At 41.9% G+C, this 26,190-nt stretch overlaps 2 protein-coding genes across 2 annotated transcripts in view; one reads left to right on the top strand and one right to left on the bottom strand.

Moving 5' to 3' along the window:
• The window catches only part of KIF3A (kinesin family member 3A), a 42,299-nt gene extending 34,437 nt beyond the window's left edge, over positions 1-7,862 (top strand). Inside the window, exons 11-17 of the mRNA XM_081092618.1 lie at positions 217-397; positions 734-844; positions 1,376-1,501; positions 3,478-3,531; positions 3,883-3,951; positions 4,488-4,612; positions 6,825-7,862. Coding sequence (XP_080948744.1) covers positions 217-397; positions 734-844; positions 1,376-1,501; positions 3,478-3,531; positions 3,883-3,951; positions 4,488-4,612; positions 6,825-6,873 — 715 coding nt within the window. The 3' untranslated portion in view covers positions 6,874-7,862. The remainder of the gene's footprint in view (positions 1-216; positions 398-733; positions 845-1,375; positions 1,502-3,477; positions 3,532-3,882; positions 3,952-4,487; positions 4,613-6,824) is intronic.
• A 9,452-nt stretch (positions 7,863-17,314) lies between these two features.
• IL4 (interleukin 4) lies at positions 17,315-25,431 on the bottom strand (the record flags this gene model as incomplete). Its single annotated transcript, XM_081092780.1, has 3 exons — positions 17,315-17,425; positions 19,126-19,251; positions 25,300-25,431. 3 exons carry the CDS (start codon positions 25,429-25,431, stop codon positions 17,315-17,317), a joined length of 369 nt encoding a protein of 122 aa, XP_080948906.1.
• Positions 25,432-26,190: the final 759 nt, after the last annotated feature.

Below are 26,190 nucleotides of genomic sequence, written 5' to 3'. Positions count from 1 at the left end.
TCTCTTTGTGGGAGGAAAAATTTTAAGTGAATTTGAATTAGTTATAGATCAAATCATACAGTAATGAATTATCCAATGGTATAATTTGATAGAGATGTTGCATAACCATATTTCTATTTGGAAATTTTGCATCCAAACTCATTAAATTTTGGTAAATGATATTGGTACAATAGTAGATAATCGATGAATATAGAGTATTCTCATTTTAATCAACAGACAAGAGCATCAGTCTTTGCTAGAGAAATTATCCGCACTGGAGAAGAAGGTAATTGTTGGTGGTGTTGATTTATTGGCGAAAGCTGAGGAACAAGAGAAACTTCTTGAAGAATCTAATATGGAACTGGAAGAAAGGAGGAAAAGAGCAGAGCAACTTCGAAGAGAATTGGAGGAAAAAGAGGTATCTTTTTGGTTCTGGTTGACATTTTTTTTCTAGAGAAAAGCTAAATATAATTTTAATAACATTTTAAAGCAGACCCGTGGGTTGCTTTGAAGATGGCTGCTAAACATATTATTTGTTAAATATGCATATAAGCACAACCAACAGATGCAAGACACTGGGGGCGAGGAGGCGAGGGCAAGCGCCGGGGTGGGGGTGGGGAGGCCGGGGGGGAAGTAAGTGGGAGGGGGGGAGAGACATATGTACTATTTGTAATACCTTAAACAATAAAATTTAAAAAATAAATTTGTGATTTAAAGAATAAATTATTCTGAAGTTTATCAATTTTTCTCATAGCAAGAACGCTTGGATATTGAAGAAAAATATACCAGTTTGCAAGAGGAAGCACAGGGAAAGACCAAAAAATTAAAGAAAGTTTGGACTATGCTGATGGCTGCAAAGTCAGAGGTTGGTCTCTTAGAAAGTACCTACTAATGTAGTTCTGAATTTTAAAAAAATAATTATTTTATTAAGTATGATTAAGAATCCGAAAGGAATCATGTGTGCTTACAGTTTTAAAGAAATAAAAATTTATCCTTGATGTGCAGTTTTTAATTTTAGCTCTTAAATTTCTGACCTTAACTAATAATGTGAAAAAGACATTGTGAGGCCCTGGCCAATGTGGTTCAGTTGGTTGGAGCATCGTCCTGTATATCAAAAGGTGGTGGGTTTGATTCCCTGTCAGGGTGCGTACAAGAGACAACTGGTTGATGTTTCTCTCACATCGATGTTCTCTCTCTCTCTCTCTCTCTCTCTCTCTCTCTCTCTCTCTCTCTCTCTCTCTCTAATAAAATACAATAAAATAAGACACTGTTAGTGTCATTCTGTCCATTGTTTTAGTGAAAACTGGGTAGCCCTTACAGGGTTTCTATGTCAGATTGAACTATTTTGTATTTAAAATCTTGTTTGTCCTTAATATTTTCATTGATTTTCTCATAGATGGCTGATCTCCAACAAGAACATCAGAGGGAAATTGAAGGTCTATTGGAGAACATTCGACAACTTAGCCGGGAGCTTCGGCTTCAGATGCTTGTTATTGATAACTTTATACCTCAGGATTACCAGGTAAGAGGAAAGTTCTATGACCTAGATATTAGGTCACTTGGCTGGGGTTAAGAAATAAGGAAATATAATTTGTCATTTAATTGGTGGTAAATACTTATATTTCAGTTGTTGACGATAAAATTTTCTTGAACCAATGCCATAACATTTCACTTTAGCTATTAACTTTTCTTAGTACATAACTCTGTTTGAGTATCTAAGTATCTAAATAAGAACTTCTCAGTCCTTTAGAGAAATCCAGATTCATTTATAGAAGGTGCTTAAATAACATTGTTTCGGTCATCGTTGTTATATCATTGATGAGAAGAAGAAAAAAATTGATTCCCAGCCAGGGCCACTGTCTGTATGGAGTTGGCATGTTTACCTCATGTTTGTATGGGTTTTCTCTGGGTCTTCAGGTTTTCTCCCACATCCCAAAGATGTGCACATGAAGTGAATGGCATGTCTACATTGCCCCAGTCTGAGTGAGTGTATGTGTGTGTGGTGTGCCCTGTGATGGAAGGGCATCCTGAACAGGGCTGGTTTTCACCTCGTGCTCTCAGCTGCTTGGACAAGCTCCAACATCCTGTGAATATTTTTCCCTGAACTGGATGAGCCAATTGGAAAATAATGATCTTAATCTTTCATATATATATATATATATATATATATATATATATATATATATATAATTACCACATTTATTTCAGTGTTTAATATTAGTAGTTTGGGGTCTTTATTTAGAAGTTTGGTAATGTTTTTGTGACCAGAAATATAGACACTTAACTCTCGTTTATATCAGTTAGCCTATGATAAAATTGGCTTTATTATACATCATTTACCTTAATGTCACAGCTTCCAAGAACCGAACAAAACCTTAAGTGAGGACTTAATGTAGTCACAGTCAGAATCAAGATATAGCTGCTGTTTATTCATTCAGTGTCCTTTATCCTATGAATAAAATAAGCAGAACTCCTGTTGGAACTTTTTCTCCCTGCTTATGGATGCTAATTCTCTGTGTGTGGTTGTGGGGGTAAAATATACATAACATGAAATGTACCATTTTAAGTATTTTTAAGAGTACAATTCACTGACATTAAGTATATTCATAATGTTGTACAACCATCATTATTTTCCATTTCCAGACAGATGCTAATCCTTAATACTAATATAATTTAAGAAGCTCAGCCTCTATTTTTCTTTACTCAAAATATTCATCTTTCTAGTACATTTTAGTAAACTTTAACATATTGATTTTTTTAAAAATATATTTTATTGATTTTAACAGAGAGGAAGAGAGAGGGATAGAGAATCAGAAATATCAATGAGAGAGAAACAGTGATCAGCTGCCTCCTGCACACCCCCAACTGGGGATGTGCCTGCAACCAAGGTACATGCCCTTGACCGGAATCGAACCTGGGACCCTTCAGTCCAAAGGTCGACGCTCTATCCATTGAGCCAAACCGGTTAGGGCTAACATATTGATTTTTTAAAAATTTACTTTGAATCTCTATACAGCTGTAAGCAGTTTGTCTAAAAATAAGCCGTAGTATTTTTTCCTTTGAACATCAAGTGTATAGAATTAACCTTTGGTTCTTGGTACACTCTCCTTATTGGCCCTGGAAGGCCTCCTTTGATTTAATTTGTTATTTTGTAGTGAACTCATCACCTCAAAACAAAAGCTAGGACCATATAGTAACCTACTTCCAATCAAACGATTCCCTCTTCCTCTTCCCTCCCTTTGCCTCTTCCAACTCAAGGTAACTTTCATTCTGAATCATGTTCTTCATCTCCTTGCTTTTTATTTTTATATAGTTTAATTGCATCTACATATATTTCTTAAAAGCATATATTTTTAAATTTATAACAAGTGTATCATGCGGTACATAATTGAGAAAAAATTTCCCCCATAATTTATTAAGATTTTAGTTTCATGAATATTTTTCAGTGTTTTAAGTATTATTAAATATTAAAAGTAGACTGTCTTTGACTCTTAAAAGGAAATGATTGAAAACTATGTCCATTGGAATGAAGACATAGGAGAATGGCAGCTAGTGAGTATTACCTTCATCCTTTCATGGAATCCTTGTGGAGTACTACCTGTAGTCTAGGAATTTTGCTGGCTCCAGTGGGGGGAGAGGTGGTCCATAGGATGAATCAGATGAGACTGCAGTAGGGTGGAGATGTTTTTCTAATTAACTATATTATAATACACAGAATATTCAGTGGAAATGGCATGGGCAGGGCTACATAGTACTAAAGGACTTCCAGGTCCCTTTCTGTTCCAGCATTCAAATTATGTTTCATGAGTGTAACATCAGTAGATCTCACAATAATTTGCTAATTCACAGTATTAACGACTAATTAAAACAATTCTCCTCTGTCTCTTTTTTTCCCCCCTCAAGAAATGTGTTGCCTACACAGGAAATAACATGAGGAAGCAAACTCCAATTCCTGATAAAAAAGAGAAAGATGTAAGAGTGCTTTTAAAAAAAATTACAGTGTAAAATATTTATAGGGCTGTGGGTCACTAAGTTATGTGATCAACATGGAATCAGTCAGATGTGCTAAAACAAGTAGATTTTGGAGAATAGAGGCTCTTGGATGGGGCGGTTGTTAGGACAGTTGTGATGGCAGGCGGAGTTCCTCCTCCAAAGAGTGGCATGGAATCTTCTTTGGACTCCCTCTTCTCACCATCTTTCTGGGTCATGGGGATGTTTTTAGCGACCAGAATGTCCTTTTCAAAGCTGGTCTTAGTCTTGGGCCCACAGGAGGAGATAGCAGCTTTAGGGAAAGCAGCAACACTTCTGCTTTGCTGCTAAGGAGTTTATGGTGTGTCAGGGCTCACTCACCAACCCTGGCTGAATACGTTTGAGATCAGTGGAGTTAAAGAAGATGTCTTTAGATACTTGTTTCGTCTTGTCTTCTGTGGCTTTTTTCTAGAGTTTGTTCAGGGCTTTAAATCTTCCCCCAAATCTGATTTGTCTGGTGCTGGTTTCCTTTACTTAAGCCCTTTGAAGTGGACCTTTCCCACGTGTATCTTGCCTACACCGAGGAGAGCCTGCGACAGTCCCTGATGAAATTGGAGAGGCCACGGACTTCAAAGGGGAAAGCAAGGCCAAAGACAGGGAGAAGGTAAGACTGTCTTAGAGTCCCACGAAATCAAGGCAGTGAGATGCTAATTAGATATATTAAAAGGAAATTTAGTTAAGATGATAAATATTTTGGCTGATACATTTAAATAACACAATTCTTGCCCTGACCTGCATTGTTCAGTGGTTAGAGTGTCCACCCCTTCACTGAAGGGTCTTGGGCTCTATTCCTGGTCAAGGGCACATACTTGGTTGCAGGTTCGATCCCCAACCCTGGTTGGGCTGTGTGCAGGAGGCAACCTGTCGATGTGTCTCTCTCTCTCATCAATGTCTCTCTCTTTCTCTCTCTTTCTCCTCTCTTTGTCTGTCTCCTCCTCCCCTCCCCCTTCCAGTCTCTGAAAATCAATGGAAAGAATATCCTCTGGTGAGGATTGACACACACACAAATGTTCTTATTAGTTATGATTTGAGTAAATAACATCTTGCTGAAGAATTAAGGTCTTCCAACGTCTTTAGCTGTATTGAGTAATAGATTTTATTTTTAATGTATTTCGTTCTTTCCAAGATATCTACTATCTTAATTCCTTAATTCTTACACTGATTCTTCTAGTGAGACGCTAATTAATTTGCCTGGTTAGACTCTTAAGTATTACATTCAGCTGATTTGTTTTTCTATCATAAACATTGTCCCAATCACCTGATGTCCTCAGTCACCAATTAAAACTTCTCTGACCATCTTTTCTCCTCCTCTGGGGGCTGGTTTGACTGTTGAGTGGTCTGTATGTGCCACCCCACAAGCCCGGGAACCAGGACGCGAGAGGCTGGAGCTTACTCTCCTCCCTCTGCCCTCCGTCAAGTGCTGTTGGGCTTATTTAAACTGATTGTAAGACTTTGGGGCTCCTGAAATGAGGGAATAGTAAGCTTATTTTACCCCCTGCTTTGAGCACTTGGATTTTTGAGTTACATGTAAGGTGAGGTTGTATGGGTTTAATATTTTCTTGTTGCATGATCTCATAGACATGACCTAACATTTATAAATTTGGGATAGTTGAACTCAAGGAGGAGGAATCAGTACCATATTAAAAGTGCACAAATTTTACATTCTTTAGCATTTATGTGCTAGGGGTTAAAAACTCTTCATCTGTCAGCAGAAGCCATGCATTAATGAATGAAGCATAGCAGTTCAAAGAAACATGAATCTCTTTAGACCTTTCACTTTTCCACTTTTAATAGAGATACTTTCCTCTTAACTCTGAAGTTAGTAAGAAAACTAACAATGTAAGTGTGATGATAAATGGTAAGACAGTTGGCTTCAGTGTAGGTGAAAAATAGGCAGCAGTGGGGAGGGGACAAAATGGAGAGGAGTCTGTTTGAAATGAGTGGCTGCTACCTTGCTCCTAGTTAGTTTTGGGACTAGAGGGCCCATTGTTTCCAACGCCTCTTGTTTCAAAGAAGAAGCCAGAAATCAAATTATGTAAATGAGATCTCTCCATTTTCAGTCACTTTTTAAGAACGATGTGGACCTAAAGCAAACAAACAATTTAATGTTATTTGGATACAGTTTTCAGAATACTCATTTAAAAATATGTACCTTTTTGGTAAACGAACAAAACAAAACAAACATGTGAGCCAACATTACATTAGCCAAACCCACCATCTCTGTGCATCAGAATTAGCCTGCTGTATTATGAAAACAATAGATGGCCTTAAACACAGACAGATATATACATTAAATGGTTTATTGATATTATATTACATGATAATGTTCAATGTATGTTTCTCATTAGAAATGCATAGTGCAATATGCTAAGCAAAATTGCAATAAACATGGTACATTAATGTAGCATTTACATCAGTGCCTACATGTGCATCTGTACTGTATTGCCTCAGATGATGTTGTCTCTGAATAAACCCGCACCTTTAGCCTACCCTGGAAGAGATCATCAGCAGGTTCAATCTGGCAAGCATGCAGCCACTTGGCCTGGCTGCGTTGTCTAGTCGAGTTTTGGAAATTATCATCCACTCAATTTCTCACCTGTCTGGGTGGAGGGTGGAGTGCCATGATCTTGCACCTATTCTTGGTGACCTTTCCCTAGCCTGAAAAAGTGGGCATGAATTGATCTCTTAACATGGTCAAACCTTGGCCTGGTTCTAGACTCTATGCCCCCTTGTTTTATCTTCTGCATAAAGTAAAGTGTTTGCATTTCAGTCTTTTAGGAAAGTCTTCATGTTTTCTTTTTCTCTTCTCCAAACAGAAAGCGTTCTGCAAAGCCTGAAACTGTAATTGACTCTTTACTTCAGTAAATGTTACAGACTTAAAGTCTCAATAAAAATATCACTATCCTCACGCCTGGACAAAATATTTAATTAAAACACTGAAGACTTTTGTGTCATTTCAAGTAATGAAAGCTGTAAGTCATGGAGTGAGACTGGAAGTAGTAATTTCTCTAATTTTTAGTCTATATATGTCAATATAACATTGAAATTGCACAACTGGTAATTGTTCAAATAGTCATATTACTCTTCATTTTATACTATGCAGGGAAGTTAGGGGAGCAGCTCCTATTATAGAGAGTTGCTGTCGAAATGTATTTATAAATCTGCTAGTAATTTGCTCAACTCCTGTGTATTTACATAACTGGATGTTCAAAATAGAATAAAATGTAGGTCCTGTCTTGCACATAGACAGCAGTTCTAATTGTCCTATGTTTTGCTGTTATATATGAATGTTTGAGCTGCGTATCTAAGAAATGATTCAATCCTAACGCCCGCCCTGCCTGTTTAAATATGTTCTCATTTTTGTGTTATCTTTATTGCATTTTAAGTATTAGATGACCTGTAGAAAATTTATAATTTACAGTCAATCTTTAGAAGAACACGTAGAAAATATGTTTGAACTGTACTTCTCTTGACCTTTTTTGCCATTTAGAGTTTAAATCAAATATACTTTTGTTCTGGTTTCATGTTCTCTTAAAACATTGAGTATGTACCTAATTATAAAGGAGTCACAGTTGCAGGAAATTAAGCTAAATACTGGTCACTAGTCTTTGCTGTATGTGTATATTTTTCAAAATTTATTTTGAAGTGTGATTAATGGATGCTTCCTTTTAAGTTGTAAATTGTGATGAAAATTGAGTCTCCATTTCCCAGAAAGTACAACTAAAGCAAGAAAAATAGCTTTTAATCCTCTACCTTTAAAATACTTTATTTTGTTTTTTCTTTATAGTTTATTAAATGAAATATTCTTCCCTAAATTTCTTCCATTGACAAATCCAGTCAGACCATCTTCCTCTAAAAATAAAAATAATATTTATTTTATAGTAAAATAACTTGTAACATATAGAATTGTGTTTTCCTTTTTGGCTGCTTACAAAATTTTTGTTTTTATTTTTTAATGTTATGTTACACCACTTAATATATCTTTTGTGAATTTTAAAATAAATTAGTATTAAGTTAACATTAGTTTAAGAAGCTTGGTTAAATGGTTTATAATTACAAAGCCATGTATAGAGTGGGGGTGAGTAAAGGTGGTGTACTTGTGAGGTGGTAGTAAAAATGTGTCCATAAATTTAAAGTACGTGACAAAGGTGTGTACTGAATGTCCTGTGTATGGTGCATATTTTCTAGGTAATAAGAATTGCATTTAACTGGTAGCGTTTTCTTTGTAGTATGTAAGATAGAAGTTTATAACTTTACTCTGTGAGGCAACTGTTTACGTACTGTGAAGACTTGAGGTAAATACGTGTCTTGTAAGAGCTTTGTGTGAGCAGAATATTTTGGCAATTGTAGATGCACATTTAACTGTTAGTAATTACTCTATAGAAAACTTAATTTTACCAATAGAAAGAAAAGATAAATACTTCTTCTTTTTAGAAGTTCATGTTTATCGCTTTTAACTATCTAGTTAATAAGAAAGGAATAGCTTGTACATTAAGCTCTAAAACAGCACAGAAAACTTAAGCCAGTATGTTAGATTGTTTTCTATTCCACTCCACTATAATAACAAAAAGAAACCTATAAAAAGTCAAAACATTAAAATTTTTTTTAAAAAATAGGCTACTTCAGTTTTTTAAAAGTATTTACATTAGAACTTATTATACCAGATGGACAATAATTGTTCATCTTATGAAATACCAAAATTATATATTTAGGCAGGCCTGACTCGTCCATATGAAAAAATGGGACACTGACTTGACAGCGATTCTCTTAGCTCCAATCATAGCAGCAGTTCTGTGGTTTCTTCACACTTACTGTGTCTTTGTGCACAAATAAAATATTTTGTAACTTCAGTGTTAATTTCATATAAGGATATAGATAAGCAAACTTGCTCATTATATGAAATAGACTTAAAATGAGTGTCAGATATAAATAGGTTTTTGAATGGGTATTTTCTTTTCTCTTTAGTTTTAAAAAGTATTATTTATTTATTAAAAGGAGCCTTGGTAGAATGGTATTGGTTGTGGTATATTCTTTAATAAGCCCTGTAATTATATATACTGATAGTTAGGACATTAAAATATCATCGTAGTCCTCATTTTTGTTTAGGTGCTTGTATCAAAGTATAAGATTATTCAAGGAGGGAGGTCTGAATCCATGTGTTTACCCCACAAATAGAATCCATTTGATCTACTTCTAGGAAAAGGGGACCTTTCTTTTTGCAGCAAGAGATTTAAGGTCACTTGGGTTTGGGGGGGGGGGTGCCACTTCATCTGTAAGATTTTTAGAAAAATTATGATTTTGGGGTTTTGTTTCTTCATAGTCTTTTTAAAATGTCTTTCCCCTTGACTCTTAAGGAATGTCCCTCTCTTTCCTACAGGGCTGTGAATTAAGGAATTGGTAGGGTGTACATTTAAGCACTCCAGTGTCTGCCCAATTTCTTTTTTTTTTATTTTATTGATTTTTACAGAGAGGAAGAGAGAGGGATAGAGAGTCAGAAATATCAATGAGAGAGAAACATCGACCAGCTGCCTCCTGCACATCTCCTACTGGGGATGTGCCCGCAACCCAGGTACATGCCCTTGACCGGAATCGAACCTGGGACCTTTCAGTCCGCAGGCTGACGCTCTATCCACTGAGCCAAACCGGTTTCGGCCCAATTTCTTAATATATGCATTTGTTTTCCTTTTTAGCTATTTTTAATTTAAAATACTAGAACAAAACATAGATCTTCCTAGTGCCTTTGAACTTACACTGTAGTCTGACTAGTTTAAATCATTAATAACTTCAGTAGCATTGCTATAATACTGTATACTGGTCTAAATTACAAATTGTACAATAAATTTGTTGCATTAATTTCAAAAGCCCCACTTCCATTGTATTTTATGTATAAATTGTATTTGTTCAAGTTGTACATATTGATATTGTATATACATGTGCAGCATGGTTAAATAAGAAATAAAAGTGTTTACATAATTCCTGTAGTAGCGTTCTGCTTCTTTATTGAACTATTTTGTGTTTATGTCCATCCTGATATTAACAGGCAGTTTTTTGTACTTGGTATCTCAGTTTCATGTGTTTAAGAGAGGCCTGTTTAGCCCTAGCAGTTTAGCTCTGTTGTTAGCGCGTCGGCCTGTGGACTAAAGGGTCCCGGGTTCGATTTTGGTCAAGGGCACATACCTTGGTTACAGCCTCGGTCGGAGAGCATGCGTGGGAAGCATTCAATCAGTGTGTGTCTCTCACATTGATGTTTCTCTCAGTCTCTCCTCTACCTTCCACACTCTCTAAAAATCAATGGAAAAAAAATCCTTGGGTGAAGATAAACGAGAGAGAGAGAGAGAGAGAGAGAGAGAGAGAGAGAGAGAGAGAGAAACACACCTATTTAATTTCACACCCAGAAACTGTCATGCTGGTGTGAGTCTTTAACAGAAAATAGGAAGAGAGATTTTTAAATGTGCTTCTCATGGATAAAATTAGTTTTCACCAAAAATATTTTTATCCAAGTTTTGTTATTCTTTTCATCAGTGTTGAGAACAGAAACGTAAATAAGTAGAATGTATCTCACTAAAAGGTAAAAGGATGTATCTCACTAAAAGGTAAAAGGAGACATTTTTGAGTGGTGGCAATATCATGATCTCTTCACAATTTTAATGAGATTAAAATATCTCCAAAACAATATCATTGCTTGGGTTAGTGTTAATCATGGGTTCTTTTGATAACTACTTAATGATTACCAAGCACCATGCTAGAGCCTGATCGTTACAAAGGGGTCCAGAAGTTCTGATTTGTTGGCAAGTTTCAAAGAACTTGTGTGCTTTTTGCAGAGGAGAGGAGACATTTCAGGGCTTGCTCTCTTCCTTGTCCCGACTGCTAGCTTATGTAAAACTCTAATATGTGTGTAGAACATGAAGATAAAATTAAAGACCTGCCCTGGCGTCAGCAACATGTTGTCCATCCCATCTTCTCATGAAAACCCCCAGAAATCAAAGCAAAAACCCCAGTATCAGCCTGAGGGACCTCAGTAGCCTGTGCCTAGGGGAGCAGTGACAGGGCTCTGAAGCCACAACTTACAGCCAGCCAAGCCCTCCCTCTGAACACATTTGTTAACAACATTATCTGAATGTCGCATTCTTCAGCCGTGTCATTTGCAAAGCAAATCAGATACTCAGTCCTCCTTCGGAAGTTGAACAAACGTGTGGGAAAATGATTATGAAGAGGCTACTTCAAAAAGAACCAGTTTCCTCTCAGCATTTATCTTGGGCTTCCTGTGACCCGATCTTCAAGCTGCTTTTATCAACGTGATCAGAACATCACTTTTCTTACCCAAACACGTTTAGGGCTCTCACCAAAGAATATGGCAGATCAGACATCCTTCCACACCTGCTCCCCTCCCCCATCCCTGTTTTGAGGGTGGGGGAAATTTTAGTTTTTAATCAAAGGCTTTATTTCTCCAGTTGTACAAAGGAATTTATCTGGGACTTTACAACTAAATACAATATGTCTCAGAGTTGATACCAATCTTAGCAAGAGGATATTGCCTAACTCAACCTAAAAGTACAGAGTCATTACAGAAATACTGTGCTGACCTTGATTTCTCCTCCGTCCTGAGTTATGCTGCTCAGTCACCAGGTGTCTTCTGGATTTACCGTGTACCCACCCTGCGCTGTGGCCACGTAAATGGAGAATGACAGCGCATGTTGAGGGCTGTCGTAAAGGAGGGTGAAGGGGGAGCTGCCAGGTGTGGCATTCTTCCCTAGCAGCTAACATGGTGCCTAGCACACTGCCTGACCAAAAGGCCAGAAGGCTGCTCTTCCAGGGAACGGCTGTGGGAGGTGGGAGGCAGTCCAACATGCAGGGAAAGGCAGTCCAGGCCTGAATCTTGATGCCCTGTGCCTTGGTGGTAAGTTGGGCAAAAGGGGTGGGACAATGGAGCCTGAACAGGAAGGAGAGGCAGGCTCCTGCTGTGAGTTTTCTGTAAGCAGCGGGAAGCCATGGGGGATTTTAAGTGGTCACTGGAGTTGTGTTTTACAAAAAGTACTGCTGGAAAGACGGTGAAGGATTAGGTGGGGCGCTGGGAGAGCAGATGATGTCACACTGTGTGCTGGAGACTGCACTGGCTGTGAGCCAGAGGAGCCAACCTCCCCCTCCTCCGCTGGCTCTCTTGGGCTCAGCTGTTACCTCGATGACCAACACCTGCACCTTCACTTCTCTTTACTCCCATTGCCTAGCAGTTACCGGTATGCGGTCAGCACACAAGACACCAGCACATGCTTGTGTTTGGGCTTACACTGGCTATTGGAAACAAGAAAGGGATAGACTGCTTGGAGACTGGAAGTCGAACTAGGAAGAAGTGGCCAGGAAGGACGCATTAGAAGATAAACACTTCAGAGAGCTGAAGAGAGAATGTCGGAGTGCTTGGGGCAGAGACCCGTTCAGGAAATACTAGGCATGACAGGAACAGGAGTTTCCACCTGGGAATGGGAGCCCTAATGAGCTGCAAGTTGAATCAATGAATCGGCCCCGAGAGCAGCGGTTCTCAACCTTGGCTGCACATTAGAATCACCTGGGAATCTTCTTAAAATCCTGATTTCTGGGCCTCATCCTCTGGAAATTCTGTTTCTTTGTTACTAATGTTGTGGCCTCACCCCATAACAAAGAAACAGAATTTCCGGAGGATGAGGCCCAGAAATCAGGATTTTGAAAAGATTCCCAGGTGATTCTAATGTGCAGCCACAGTTGAGAACCACTGGACTAGAATAAGTGCTCGCTCCACCTCTGGGGAAGCTGGTAGGAACCGGAGCTCACCCTGCATGCTAAGAGGCCGCGGTGCCCTGCTCCCTGAGACAGCTGTGCACACACTCTGCCGCAGGATTCCCCAGTCTCAGATGGTCTGGGTGTCCTGAGAGGCCGACGGATATGATGTGGGGAAAGGTGGGGGGAAAACAGCCAGTTAACCGGATGGACACATCCATCAATAGCAGCAGCAAGAGAGCCCCTGATGCATTTTATCGAGGCCAACATTTCTAATTGGGCCAAGAATGTCTCAGTAAACGTCATTCAGCCATAGATTGAGTGAAACTTGTTTTTTCTCTTATTAGGTTGCATGTTTTTTTTTAAAAATTACAGTTTATATTCAGTATTATTTTCTGTTAGTTTCAGGGGTACAGCATACTGTTTAGTGGTTCTCAATCTTCCTAATGCCGTGACCCTTTAATACAGTTCCTCATGTTGTGGTGAGCCCCAATTTCATTGTTACAAATTGAACATAATTTAGCATAGTGATTAATCACAAAAACAATATGTAATTATATATGTGTTTTCCAATGGTCTTAGGTGACCCCTCTGAAAGGGTCGCAACCCACAGGTTGAGAACCGCGGGAGACAGACATTTACTTTACAAAGTGATCCCCCTGATATTTCCAGTACCCACCTGGCAACATACATAGTTATTACAATATTATTGACTATATTCCCTATGCTGTACTTTCCATCCCCGTGACTGTAACTACCAATTTGTACTTCTTAATCCCTTCACCTTTTTCACCCACACGCTTATCCACCTCCCCTCTGGCACCCTTCAGTTTGTTCTCTGTATCTATGAGTCTGTTTCAATTTTGTTCATTTATTTTCTTTAGATTCCACATATAAGTGAAATGGAAATGTTTTTTTCTTTCACTTATTTGTTCAATAGGTATTTATTATCTAATAATGCCAGTTAGAGATATAATATAGTCACAGGTAAAAGGTAGGAGGTAGCTGCTAGCGGGAGGAAGGGGTTCAACCTTCGCTGTCAACATCACCCATTCCATGCACAGGCAAGAGGCATGTTGCATGAAGCAGGCATGGGCGTGGCTAAGTTTCCTAAGTGAATGTGCTTAAATGACAAGCATCTCAACTTTCACTTAATCCTAAAGTTCCTTCACTCATACTTTTGATGTGTGGCCTCAATTCATGTTGTCTCACTCCCTTGGTAAACAAGGGCTTATTGTTGAGTGTTTCCACCCAGAGCCCAGCATCACTTGTCAGGAAGTAAGTAGAGAGTTAGTTGCATCGTAACCATTGAAGTTTATCTTATGACAGACCTGCCTGGAGCCCGCCTCTGTCCTTGCTGTGGCCCATCTAGAACACCTCTTCCCCTCAGCCCTTCTCTACCACCCTGGCCTCGCACACAAACTGCAGCCCACAGCTCATATCCTGTGGCAGACTACAGCTCACATTAGCCATTGAATGCAAATGTGCCTCAATCAAAGAAGAAGGGAAACTCACATTTCAGTGGGGCCTTGAAGGCTCCATGACTTAGTTCCTGGTTGCCCTGGGCATGCTGGTATTTTATGTGGGCAGGGTGAAACTGGCTGTGGTCAGGGTGAGACTTTAAGCTTTTGATTTGTTCCCTTATTTTGAAAGAGTTAAAAAGATGTTACATGTGTTGGTATAATTTTAGTACGAGTATTAACTTTTATCACGTGTACGCGAAGATGAAAAGAATGCTCATTCACTGTTTTAGATCCATATTCTTGCAGAGAACACGTCTTCAAAAGGCAAGTTTCGGTGACTTGACACTTATTTTCTTCCTTTAATTTTTTAAAATAACGGCTTTACTGAGATGTAACTCACATTCGAGCAGCCAGTGTTCTCCATTTTGCCTCTGTGGATCTGCCTCTCCTGGACATTTCATATAAATGGGATCGTACTCTATGTGGTCTTTTGTGTCTGGCTTCTTCCGCTTAGCATCATGTATCCAAGGTTCCCCCACATTGCAGCACGTGCACCTCATTCATTATCGCCCGGTATATTTTGTGGTGTGGATATACCACCTGTTGTCTGTCCATTCGTCCGCCGATTGACCGTTGGGTTGTTTCTGATTTTTTGTTATTAGGAGGAATGCTGCTGTGAGCATTTGGGTAGAGGTGTGTGTGGGCATGTGCTCTCCGTTCTCCTGGATAGACGCCTAGGGTTGGAATTGCCGGTCCTGTAGTAACTAAGTTAGCCTTTTGAGGAGCTGCTGCAGTTTCCCAAAGTGCCTGTACCATTTTCCAGTCACACCAGCAATGCGTGAGAACCCGATTTTCCCACATCTTCGCCAATGTTTGTGATCATCTGTCTTTTTAACTTTAGTTTTTTTTTAATGTTTAAAAACATGTTATCGTTTGTGTACATGGCCACACACAGATTTAAAACAGAAAGCCATCCGCCTCCTCCCTTACCCAAGTCCCATTCCCAACAAACTCCTTCCCTTTTTTGTATTTAGTTTTTCTTTGGCTACCATGATAATACCAATAATCTCTTTATTCACTCACTATTGATCCCCCCCACACACTTTTTATAAGAACTTTCAAACATGTATAAAAGCAGGGTGGTACAATTAACCCCCATGTACCCATCTCTAGCTACCACAGTCAACTCATGATCACTCTTGCCAACTATTTTTTGATTTATCAATTTCAGATACTAGTATGTGTTGGTTTCCTTATTGGAAAGTGAGGGTTTGCCTCACTAATTTACTGTTCCAAATGTTTTATAGTAAACTAGAGGCCCGGTGCATGGATTTGTGCAGGGGGATGGGGAGTGTCCCTCAGCCTGGCCTGTGCCCTCTCGCAGTCCGGAATTCCTCGGGGGATGTAGCAGTGCGCAAGTGGCAGGTGGCCAGGGAGGAGCCCAAGCTGGGGCCAGGTGCCTTGCCACTCGTGCTCACCACCTCTCGGTAGCACTGCTGTTAGCCCAGCTTCTCGCTGAGCAGCATTTCCCCTGTGGGAGCACACTGACAACCAGGGGGCAGCTCCTGCATTGAGCGTCTACCCCCTGATGGTCAGTGCACGTCATAGTGACCAGTTGTTAGGTTTTTCCGGTCATTCTGGCGTAACTGTTGCTTAGGCTTTTATATAGAGAGAAGATTATTTTTAGATCTTCTATTATGTGGGGAGCCGCTACAATGTTTTGGACAGGTTCAAGCCTTGGACTGATGAGAGGGCACAGTCCTCTCATTGCCATGTGCAAGGCCAGCTTAGAGGGCAGGGCCCTCCCAGCACAATTATAGCCAACAGCTATGGTTGTAAGCTTGAACCTATGGTCCAAACACATGGCCCAATGTGCCTGAGTGATGTAGGCTTGATAGAGTTCAGGTGCCTGTAGTTGAGTAGGGCTGAAACCCAGGAGAATGTTTTAAACATCTTGATCACGCCCTTACTTTGCTTCGTGGCATCTGCTGTAAAAGAAAGGCATGGCTGTGGGCGTTGGCGCTGTCTCTCAGAGAAGCAGCGTCCCACTGAGACCCAGCTTTCATTCTCTTGTTTGTCTTTTCTAAGCCTTTCAGCCGCCCTCACTCAGGTTCATCCTTGGCCGTGCTGGCGCTGCACACTATCACCTTTGCAATTTTGAAAAATACTTAAATCTCTTGTTCTCATTCCATCAACCGTCGACAGTATTGCTTAATGGACCCCGTCGCTGAGTGGGCTAGGGATATTAGGTGCTCACCTCTCATTCCTTCCCTCCTCTTTTACCTCTCAACCATATTCAGCTATACCTTTTAGAGTGTCAGGTTGGTAGCATTTGCAGTCTGTTCTGTAACTGTAATTCTCCTGTGCTTTGTTGATTCTAAGACTTGAGAATCAAGATAATTTACACTATTAGAGCTTTAAACACGATTCACTGCAGAGTCATGTAGTGTGATAGAATTACTTTCCCCTATAGCAGTGATGGTGAACCTTTTGAGCTCGGCGTGTCAGCATTTTGGAAAACCCTAACTTAACTCTGGTGCCGTGTCACATATAGAAATTTTTTGATATTTGCAACCATAGTAAAACAAAGATTTATATATTTGATATTTATTTTATATATTTAAATGCCATTTAACAAAGAAAAACCAACCAAAAAAATGAGTTCACATGTCACCTCTGACACGCGTGTCATAGGTTCGCCATCACTGCCCTATAGTCTCAATGTAACAACCCTGTGCCAATGAGAGAAGCATGTTCTAAGCACCCAGGGGACACCTTCTCCATTCAGAATTGTGGTCAGCAGGACTCATGGGCCCACTCTGCAGCTCGCTCTCATCATCTATGTCTTAAGTGGACTTGTGTTCTTTAGTCATTTTGTGCATTATGTCCGCAGCTAGAGAGAGGAAAGCAATCTTTCCTTTTTTACTTCCATACTAGCTTCTCAGCAAATTAAATTGGTTTCCCCAAAAGTTGTCAAGTAAGGTGCCATTGCGAGTAAAGTGAAACCATGCTGTCAGAGTCTACATATATTTTATTTTATGATGAGTTATAAATATATAAATATTTTTAAAATAAGGTTATTAAAAACTCATAAATTAAAATATCCAGCTTCCACCCTTTGAGTATTTCTCTTGCATGATGGTCTTTAACCTTTCCAGGAAGTCTTTCAGTGTCCTCTTCTTGGCTTCGTTCACAGGACAGGAGGTCTACAAAAGAAACATTTCATTAGCTTGCATTGCTAAATACTCGAGTCTTGCTGTCCTGCCTGTCTGCTCCAGTCAAGCCCACTCTGGCACTTAGCACCGGAGCAATGATCGAACCAGGGCTCCAGTCTAGATTGAAGGGGAGTCTGACTCCACCACGAGGACAGCAGGGCTTGCCTATTTCCAGTATCTGCCTTCAGGGTGCCATAGTGTCTGGAGACGTGTGTCACACACTGCTAGGTGCTGCTCAGGGGCCTAACATGAAGGTAGAGGCTGAGACCTGTCCACTGCTGACCTGGGTCTTCTGTGGGTCGCCTGGGCTTCTGAGAGAGGTTCAGTCCATTTGCCCTCCTGCCCATTAAATAGCAACAACACAGCATGCAGCATGCCAGGTGGGAAGGATTCCAGGTACTTGCCACCAGGCCACTGCTTCAGTTTGGGTCTCAGCTCTACCAGTTTACTATTTATTATATTGCTTAGGACAAACATTTCATTTATAGAACGCTTCAGTTTCCTCTTTTGTAAAATGGGAAAAACAGTGCGGATTTTATAAGATGATTAAGAGGATTAAAAGAGAATTGAGTGTAATGTCAGCTCCCTATTCCATCACCTTATCTAATAGATAAGGTAACCGGCCCAGGGAGGGGTGAATGGCCCAGTTCCTCTACTTGACATTAGATAACGTCCACTCTTCGCTCTCCCTCTTTCCTGCACTGTTGGTTCTCCCCTCTCACTGGACTATGCCCATTGGTACATTCACATGCTGAGTATATAGCCCACCTTCAAAGACCTTCCCTCACTCCACACCTGCCCTTCAGCTGTTGGTCCATTTCTCTGCAACCTATAGCAAACACCTCAGAAGACTTTTCTGTGCTCATTGCCTCTTCCTTCTCACTCCTCCCTGCCCATTTACTATGGATCCCACTTCAGTCAGCCTTTCATTACCACATCTCCATTTATATCAGCTTTGCCGATGCCCCTGTCATGCCAAATCCGATGGCCATCTCTGTCTTCATCTTACTTGACCTTCTAGTGACCTGACACACTTGCTCACTCTCTATTCAGTCTACCACACAGTAACCAGAGTAATCTTTTTTAAGTCACAAAAATCAGATCGTAGTCTCTGTCCTGCTAAAAGCCAGGTGGGTATTTCCCACCATACTTGGGGCAGAGTCCAAAGGCCCAGTGTGATCTGATCTCCTGCTAAAATCCCCCTGCTCACTCTGGTCCAGCCACCCTGGCCCTCCTACCGCTCTTTGAACACATGAAGCTCATTTCTGCCTGAGGGCCTTTGCACAACTGCCCCCCTGCCAGGAATGTTCTTTCTCCAGTTATGAGGCCTGCTCCCTCACGTAATTTAAGTTCTTCTCAGATGATGTCACCAACTCCTAATCAGCCTCTTCCTCCTAACCCCTATGTTCTTTATTCCTATGTTCTCTGCACACTTACCCTCTGGACATCGTGGGCACGTTAGTTTGCTTTTCTGTCTTCCCCACGGGAACATTCTGAGGGCAGCGACTCTGCCTTCTCCCTACTACTGTATCCCCAGTGCCTAGAACAGCACCTGGCACACATAGAGCCTCAGCAAGTACTGCTGGAATGAATGGATGGGCTGAGTAACGGGGCTACCACTCATAGGAGGCGCATTGAGATGTGAAGGTGCTGTCCGCCGGGAGCCATGCTGTTGGCATGAGGCAGCTTACCTTGTTGGCCATGCTGCTGAGGTTCCTGTCAAGTCCGCTCAGTATTTTGGTCAAGCACTTGTGGTGCCTGTAGACCTGCCGAAGCACCGTCGCGGCCCTGCACAAGGTTTCCTTCTCAGTTGTGTTCTAGAAAGAGAAATACCAGATAGTCGTACACTAGCTCTGTTCTGAACATGGGAGAGAAGTTTTTCCTTCTGGTTTCTGGTTTCCAGGAAGACAAGTGATGAAGGCAGGTTAGCTCAGACATGGGCCCAGGTGTTCAAGGATTCTTGCCATGGTAATGAAGGCTGCTCACCACAGCCATAAACCTCTGCAAACAACTTCTCCCCCTCCCAGTTATCTGCAAATTCAGCAGCTTTTTCCTCAGACACTCCCCGTTTCCTTTCTCTTAGAGCATCGGTTCTCAACCTGTGGGTCGCGACCCCTTTGTGGGTCAAACGACCCTTTCACAGGGGTCACCTAAGACCATCGGAAAACACATATATAATTACATATTGTTTTTGTGATTAATCACTATGCTTTAATTATGTTCAATTTGTAACAATGAAAATACATCCTGCATATCAGATATTTACATTATGATTCATAACAAAATTACAGTTATGAAGTAGCAATGAAAATAATTTTATGGTTGGGGGTCACCCCAACATGAGGAACTGTATTAAAGGGTCGCGGCATTAGGAAGGTTGAGAACCACTGTCTTAGAGGGTTTTGCTGAAAGGATGCCTAATAAAGTCACTCAACTAAGGAGAGGACACAGTGGGGATTTGAATGCAGATCCATCTGTCTGGAGCTCAAGTCCGTTTCTTTCTGTGGAAGGTGCCTACGTGAGCTCACAGTCATTCCTATGGGGTTTGAAAGCCCAGGTCTCCCTGGAAGTCCTACATATGTGCTGAATAACAGGATGCCCATCCTTTGCCTGAACAGTGCTGCTGTGGGCCACACTCTCCATTTAGCTGTCCCCATGGGAGACAGCAGTGTGTGTATAAACTCGGGTCCAAGTGAGGAGATAAGACATTTCCCCACAGCTAGGTGAGTGCCAGGATCCTGGTGAGGTGCCCCAGGAGTCTGGCCTTGGGAGATCAGGAAGCATCTGAGAGAGGGTGCCATTGAGCTGGCCCTTGGACGGGGCAGCAGTCAGGAGATTTTGACCTTGCATGTACATGGTCAGAACCTCCTTGGAATGCTGGCAGCTCTGACGGGGCGCTGGCCACATGTCTCTTCCTGGGGACGTTTGGGCCTTAGAGGAGGGAACGTACAGGCAGGGAAACAGCTCTTGCTGGGAACCTGGGAGAGGAGCTGTGTATCCGTCTGAAGCAGGCCTGGTGTGTGCTCTCATTTCCCCTAAAAAGCGAAGTCACAGGGTCTGGAGAGTGGTCTTAGCTCGAGTCCGATCCAGAGCAGATGAAGCTCTCCTGGCCTCTCTCAGGACACGCTCCAGGCCCTTCCCACTCAGCACGTGGCCCGTGGGGCAGCAGCACAGGCATCACCCGTGAGCTTGTTGGAAATGCAGAATCCCAATCCCCACCCAGACCCCCTGAACCACAAATGTGCATTACAGTAGCTCCTGGGGAGATTTACATGAGAAGCACTGTCCAGGCAGCTTTGTACGTTCTTACAGTTATCACGGTCATGTAAGTTTACTATAAAAATAGTATATATGCAACAAAAATGAATTCACTCATTATCTTACCAGCCAGAGATAACTACTGTTATTATTTTGGTAAATATCTAACCAGGTTTTTAAAAATACTTTTTTTCAAAATAGGGACCAACTATTGGTACTGCTTTGTAACCTTTTTACACTTAACATATAGTACAAGTGTATTCTTCAGTTATTTTTTTTTTAAATATATTTTATTGATTTTTTACAGAGAGGAAAGGAGAGAGATAGAGAGTTAGAAACATCGATGAGAGAGAAACATCGATCAGCTGCCTCCTGCACATCTCCTACCGGGGATGTGCCCGCAACCCTGGTACATGCCCTTGACCGGAATCGAACCTGGGACCCTTCAGTCCGCAGGCCGACGCTCTATCCACTGAGCCAAACCGGTTTCGGCTATTCTTCAGTTATTCAAAAGTATCTGGAACATGGGATTGAGAGCTCTGTAGGAACTCATAGCATATTTGTACCCTAATTGATCAATCCCCGATTATTGCAGTTTTTTTTTTGCTTTTGTAAATAAACGCAGCAGTGAGTCATCTGTGTAGATACCTGTGTTCATCTCTTACTATCTAGGCAAAATTCTAGAAACACCAGAATTCCAAACTACAGAAGCTTCCTGGAACCTCCCCCTCTGGGCGGGGACGGGGGGATGGGAACGGGCACACCCTTGTAAGGGCACCCACTTGATGAGCTGGTGAGAGTCCTGGGCCCTGATTCCAGTTGGAAATTTAAGAGCAGCACTGGTATCTTTGGGCTCAGGGAGCCAAGAAATCTCCCATACAGCACCCTGCCTCTGGGCAGTGCAGCCTGCGGAAGACATACCACCTGTGGACGCAGATGAGGCAGACCCTGTGTGGCTGTAGAGAGAACCGTGAGGTTCAAGGGGGCCAAGAGGAGAAGAGCCCCTTGGCTTATTTTTCCATCAAAACCTAATGAGACTTTGGAGAAAGGCTGGCTTGGAGCCTAGAGAATGGGCTGCCTCTCAGTATTGGATGGATGGCCGTATAATACAGGGAAACCTCTGTAACGTGGCGGTTCTCAACCTGTGGGTGCGACCCCTTTGGGGGTCGAATGACCCTTTCACAGGGGTCGCCTAAGACCATCGGAAAACACATATATAATTACATATTGCTTTTGTGATTAATCACTATGCTTTAATTATGTTCAATTTGTAACAATGAAATTGGGGGTCACCACAACATGAGGAACTGTATTAAAGGGTCGCAGCATCAGGAAGGTTGAGAACCACTGCACGATACTTGTCAGAGGACTTCCTGAAGACCATTAGGGTAAAATAGGAATTGAAAAGAGTTTGAATCAAGTGGAAAAAGGTCAAAACAACCTAATTCTTAAGGCCTTTTAAACAAAGGGCTAGAGTTTTAGTTCCATTGGTATCGCAGCAACAGGAAGCCAGCCCATGCTGACTGCTTTCAGCTGCGTGTCCAGCTTTCGCTGCCCGCATGTGCGCAGCTCAGCTCAGGGGCACACTTCACAGCCTGGCGGACCTCGCAGCCAGAACTGTACAGGGAAAGGGACTCAAAGGGGAGGCCCAGGCGCAGGCCAGGGGAGCTCCCTCACCGGCCAGGCACCTCCTAGGAGATTTCTGTGGCAGGGACTCCTATAGAGCTCTAACTTGGCTCTTCACTAGCTTCGTCCAGGCCTGTAAAAATTCAGTCCCATTTGTGTCATATCCATTATCTACACTTCTGCCCAGATTTGGCGAGCCAGTGCTGTGTATAAGAAAATCCTTCACTTCCCCCACCCCCCAAAATAAATTGGGGGTTGACATAGAGCTTTCTGTAAATTATGAACTTGAGCTCTCTTTGGTAGGAAATACCTTCAAGGGTCCACCCAAGAAATCCTTCCTAGACCAGCAGCTTGCTTGCTTTGCACTTTGCTCTTCCTCAGACCACCTTAACTTCATGGACGCCTGGGCAGGCATCGCCTGTGAAGCCCAGGACTTAGATCAGCACATTCTTGCCAGCAACTGCCCAGACCAGGATGTTATCCAACAGGGAGATGCAGGAATTTTCTATTCCCAAAAGAAATAAAACTAATACACGATCTCAGAAAGGCTTTCCTTTCCAGAAACACAAGGATGTAACTTTCCCTTCCACATATCGCCTCTGTGTGTTTTGAAAAGAACCACCTTTCCTTGTTCTGAAATATCCTCCTAGATAAGTGAGCACTGAGTCTTGAGTAAAAGAAAAGAAAGGAAAATGAGGTTGTTAATCAGGAAGGACAGAAGCAGGTCGGGGAAGGCGTTTGCGGAAGGGTGGGGTGAAGGAGATGTCTGCCTGTGCGGTGAGGGAGGTATGTTAGAACCAAGTGCAGAGAGGGCCCAGGATGGGAGGAGAGCAGCGTGGCCAGGCCTGCACCTCAGTGGGCTGAGGGGTGGCTGGGTCTTCTAGAGACAGGCCAGAGAGGGGTCCCCCGGACTTGGAAGGTTTGATCATTTCCAACCACGGCCCCTCCCTCTTAGAATTATTGCTTCTCTACAACCAGTTTTTTGTCTTTCATCAACAGTTGAAGCATCTTACAATATCACTTTCTGCTAACTCAATAGTTGCATTCCAGCCAAAAGCATTTCTTCAGATCTGGAAACTGAGGCACAGAGAGGTGTGGAGACTTGCCAAAGGCCGTACAACTAGTTAATAGCAGAACCAGGGCTAAAACCACACTTTCAGATTCTCTGCACTTCCTTCAGGGCCTGCCCTTGGCTTTGGTAGAGCGCTCTCGGCAATGTAGCTGCTCTCCGGGGAGCCCAGAGCACAACCTGTGGACTCTTGGCTATTTTATTTGTATATATATATATACATATATATATATATACACACACACACACACATATATATATATAAATATATCACATTAACATACAGGGTGAGGCAAAAGTAGGTTTACAGTTGTTTGTATGGAAAATAATACAAGAATAAATAATAATACAAGAATAAACCCTGTGTTTCACGTACTCACAAATGTAAGCCTACTTTTGCCCACCCTGTATATAATCTTATAGGTATAAAATCTCCAAATCCTTCCATCCTACCAATAGAGTCTGATACATAATGAGATTCTGAAGGACCAAATTAAATAATATTTATACTTACATACTATACACTTATTTTATATAATGTTATGTATAATTCTATTATGATATTATATATTACTGTATATCAGATCCCTGGAATAATCTTTAATGAAATGAGGTAGCCAGATAAAGCCCAAAGAGTAGTTTTTCTCATGAAGTAGGATGGGCCTGTTTACGGCCTCGGTGCTGGGACATGGCCCTGCCCAGCCCGCGGGGCTTCACTCCTGGCCAGGCACCCCCAGCACACGTGGAAAGCAGGTGGTTAGGAGACCACTGGCAAATTGAAGCTTTGGGTTTTTCATTCTCAGTCGTGTGTTTCCATGAAAACAGGAACTGATGTGCACAAAGCTATTGATATGTCTGTAGTCATGTGTTTGTCAGAGAACATGCACTATCAGCTGTCAAATCTATCTCCTCCCACTGCAGATGGAGGGGCGGGGGTGAGGCGCACAGGAGGTGGAAAGGCGAGATGCCCAAGCAGCCAGAAGCAGGGATGAGTTGGACCTCAGCTGGCAGGAGGGCTCCGGACCAGGCCGGAGGGGAGCTGGCAGGACAGAGCAAGCCGAGGCTCCCTGGACAGCACCCCGGAACCGGTGGGCTGCGAGGTGACCAGGCGGCGGAAGACGAGGCTCTGGCAATACCTTCTCTGTTGCCATAGGAAGTCTCTTAGACAAAATGAAAGCTCCCTCAACCTGTAATCTCAATATCTGTTTTTGTGAGCGTATTTGTTTTTTCGGAAATGTATGGGCCAGAAAATTCTCTCCTTCAATAAGCATTTAACGAGGACCTCCTATGTCCCAGGTCCTAGGCCGGGGCTGGGTGAATCCTAAAGAGCACTTCCTTGACCAGGATCTCCATTGGGCTGACAGAATCCAAGCTCTCTATTAGACATCCTCTAAATCAAATGTCACCAGAAACTCCAAAACATGTTTTGAGAGTAAAGATCAGAATTCTTATTCTTTGAAAACATTTAACACCTTAGAGTTCATTTGGGCCTGTTCGCTTTCTGTTAAGAAATACATTTCTTGCTCAAACACTTATAGATGACTCTCCTGTCCCAGGTCACCCGCCTGCCAAGCAGACCACCCCAGACAGTTCCTACCTTTGGGGCAGCCAAGACGTCTGATACGGTCAGCTCCATGCACCGTGGATCCTTGGCCCGGCCAGGAACAAGAGAGCAAGAGATACAGTTACTCCAGCTAAGCAGAGTGATCCTTGCCAAGCAGCTCCCACTCCCTCAAACTGAGAAAACTTCCGACAGTCCCGCAGGGAACAAAAAAAGTGCCAGGGAGAAGTCTCCCATCCCCATCAACCAGCTACTGACTTGGCTAGAAGCTGTTATGTTCTTCTCATAGTCTAAGAAATACGCACAGCATCACCACACATCGGGAGAGATGGTGGCAGATAGCTCACTCACCTTTTTCGCTGTGAGGACATTCAGCATTTTGATGGTCTCTTGTAAGGTGGTGTACTTGCGTCCGTGGGTGAAGTTGCTGGTACATGCTAGTAAGCAGATCAGAGCTGGAATCAGTTGGGACGTGAGACCCATTAATCGATCTCTATTTGCAATGACAGTGTGAGGCAGTTAGTTTACCAGGAGAAGCTAACAATGCAATTCTGACAATGATATCTCTATATATAGATTTAAAATTGCTGAAACGGAGGGAAAATGAGTTTACATTGGAAATTTTCATTACACCAGGTTGGGGCCAATCAGCGCCTCTCTTCCAGGAGAAAAATATGCCTCACAGAAACAGGTAACATGTTCCTGTGAAATCAGACCAATAGGAAAATGAAACCTTTTTTTAAAATTAACTACAAAGTATCAGCATAGGAAATTACACCATAATTTGCTCTTTAGATTAATCTTATCAGCTTGGGGTTGCTGCTGGCTTTTTGCTTTGAAGGAAGAGGCCACAGGTGTCCGAACCTGTTGTAGTGCAGTGCTCCCGGGGAAAGACAGAGTAATATCAAGAAAGTTTGACTTGAAAGGTGTTTCAACCTGGCTTTTTCCAAGTATGGGTGGCATCTTGGAAACTTTTCTTTTGTGGAAAAGCTGATGTGGGTTCTTTATCTGGGTAGAAGGAAAGTGACAAGCACAGATTATCTCCTGTCGTGGCACTCGGGCATGCCATTCTCTAGGTAAAGGACAGGTGACACCCGGTGGGGCTTAGTTTGGGTCACAGCAGATGCATAGTCTTTATTTTTTTTTTTAAAAAAAAATATTTTTATTGATTTCAGAGAGGAAGGAAGAGGGGGAGGGACATAGAAACATCAATGAGAGAGAATCACTAATTGGCTGCCTCCT

The sequence above is a fragment of the Myotis nattereri genome, assembly GCF_964212035.1.
Source record: "Myotis nattereri genome assembly, chromosome: 5".
Taxonomy (NCBI): Eukaryota; Metazoa; Chordata; class Mammalia; order Chiroptera; family Vespertilionidae; genus Myotis; species Myotis nattereri.
The sequence above is the reverse complement of the archived record's forward strand: the minus strand, read 5'-3'. Positions and strand labels throughout refer to the sequence as shown.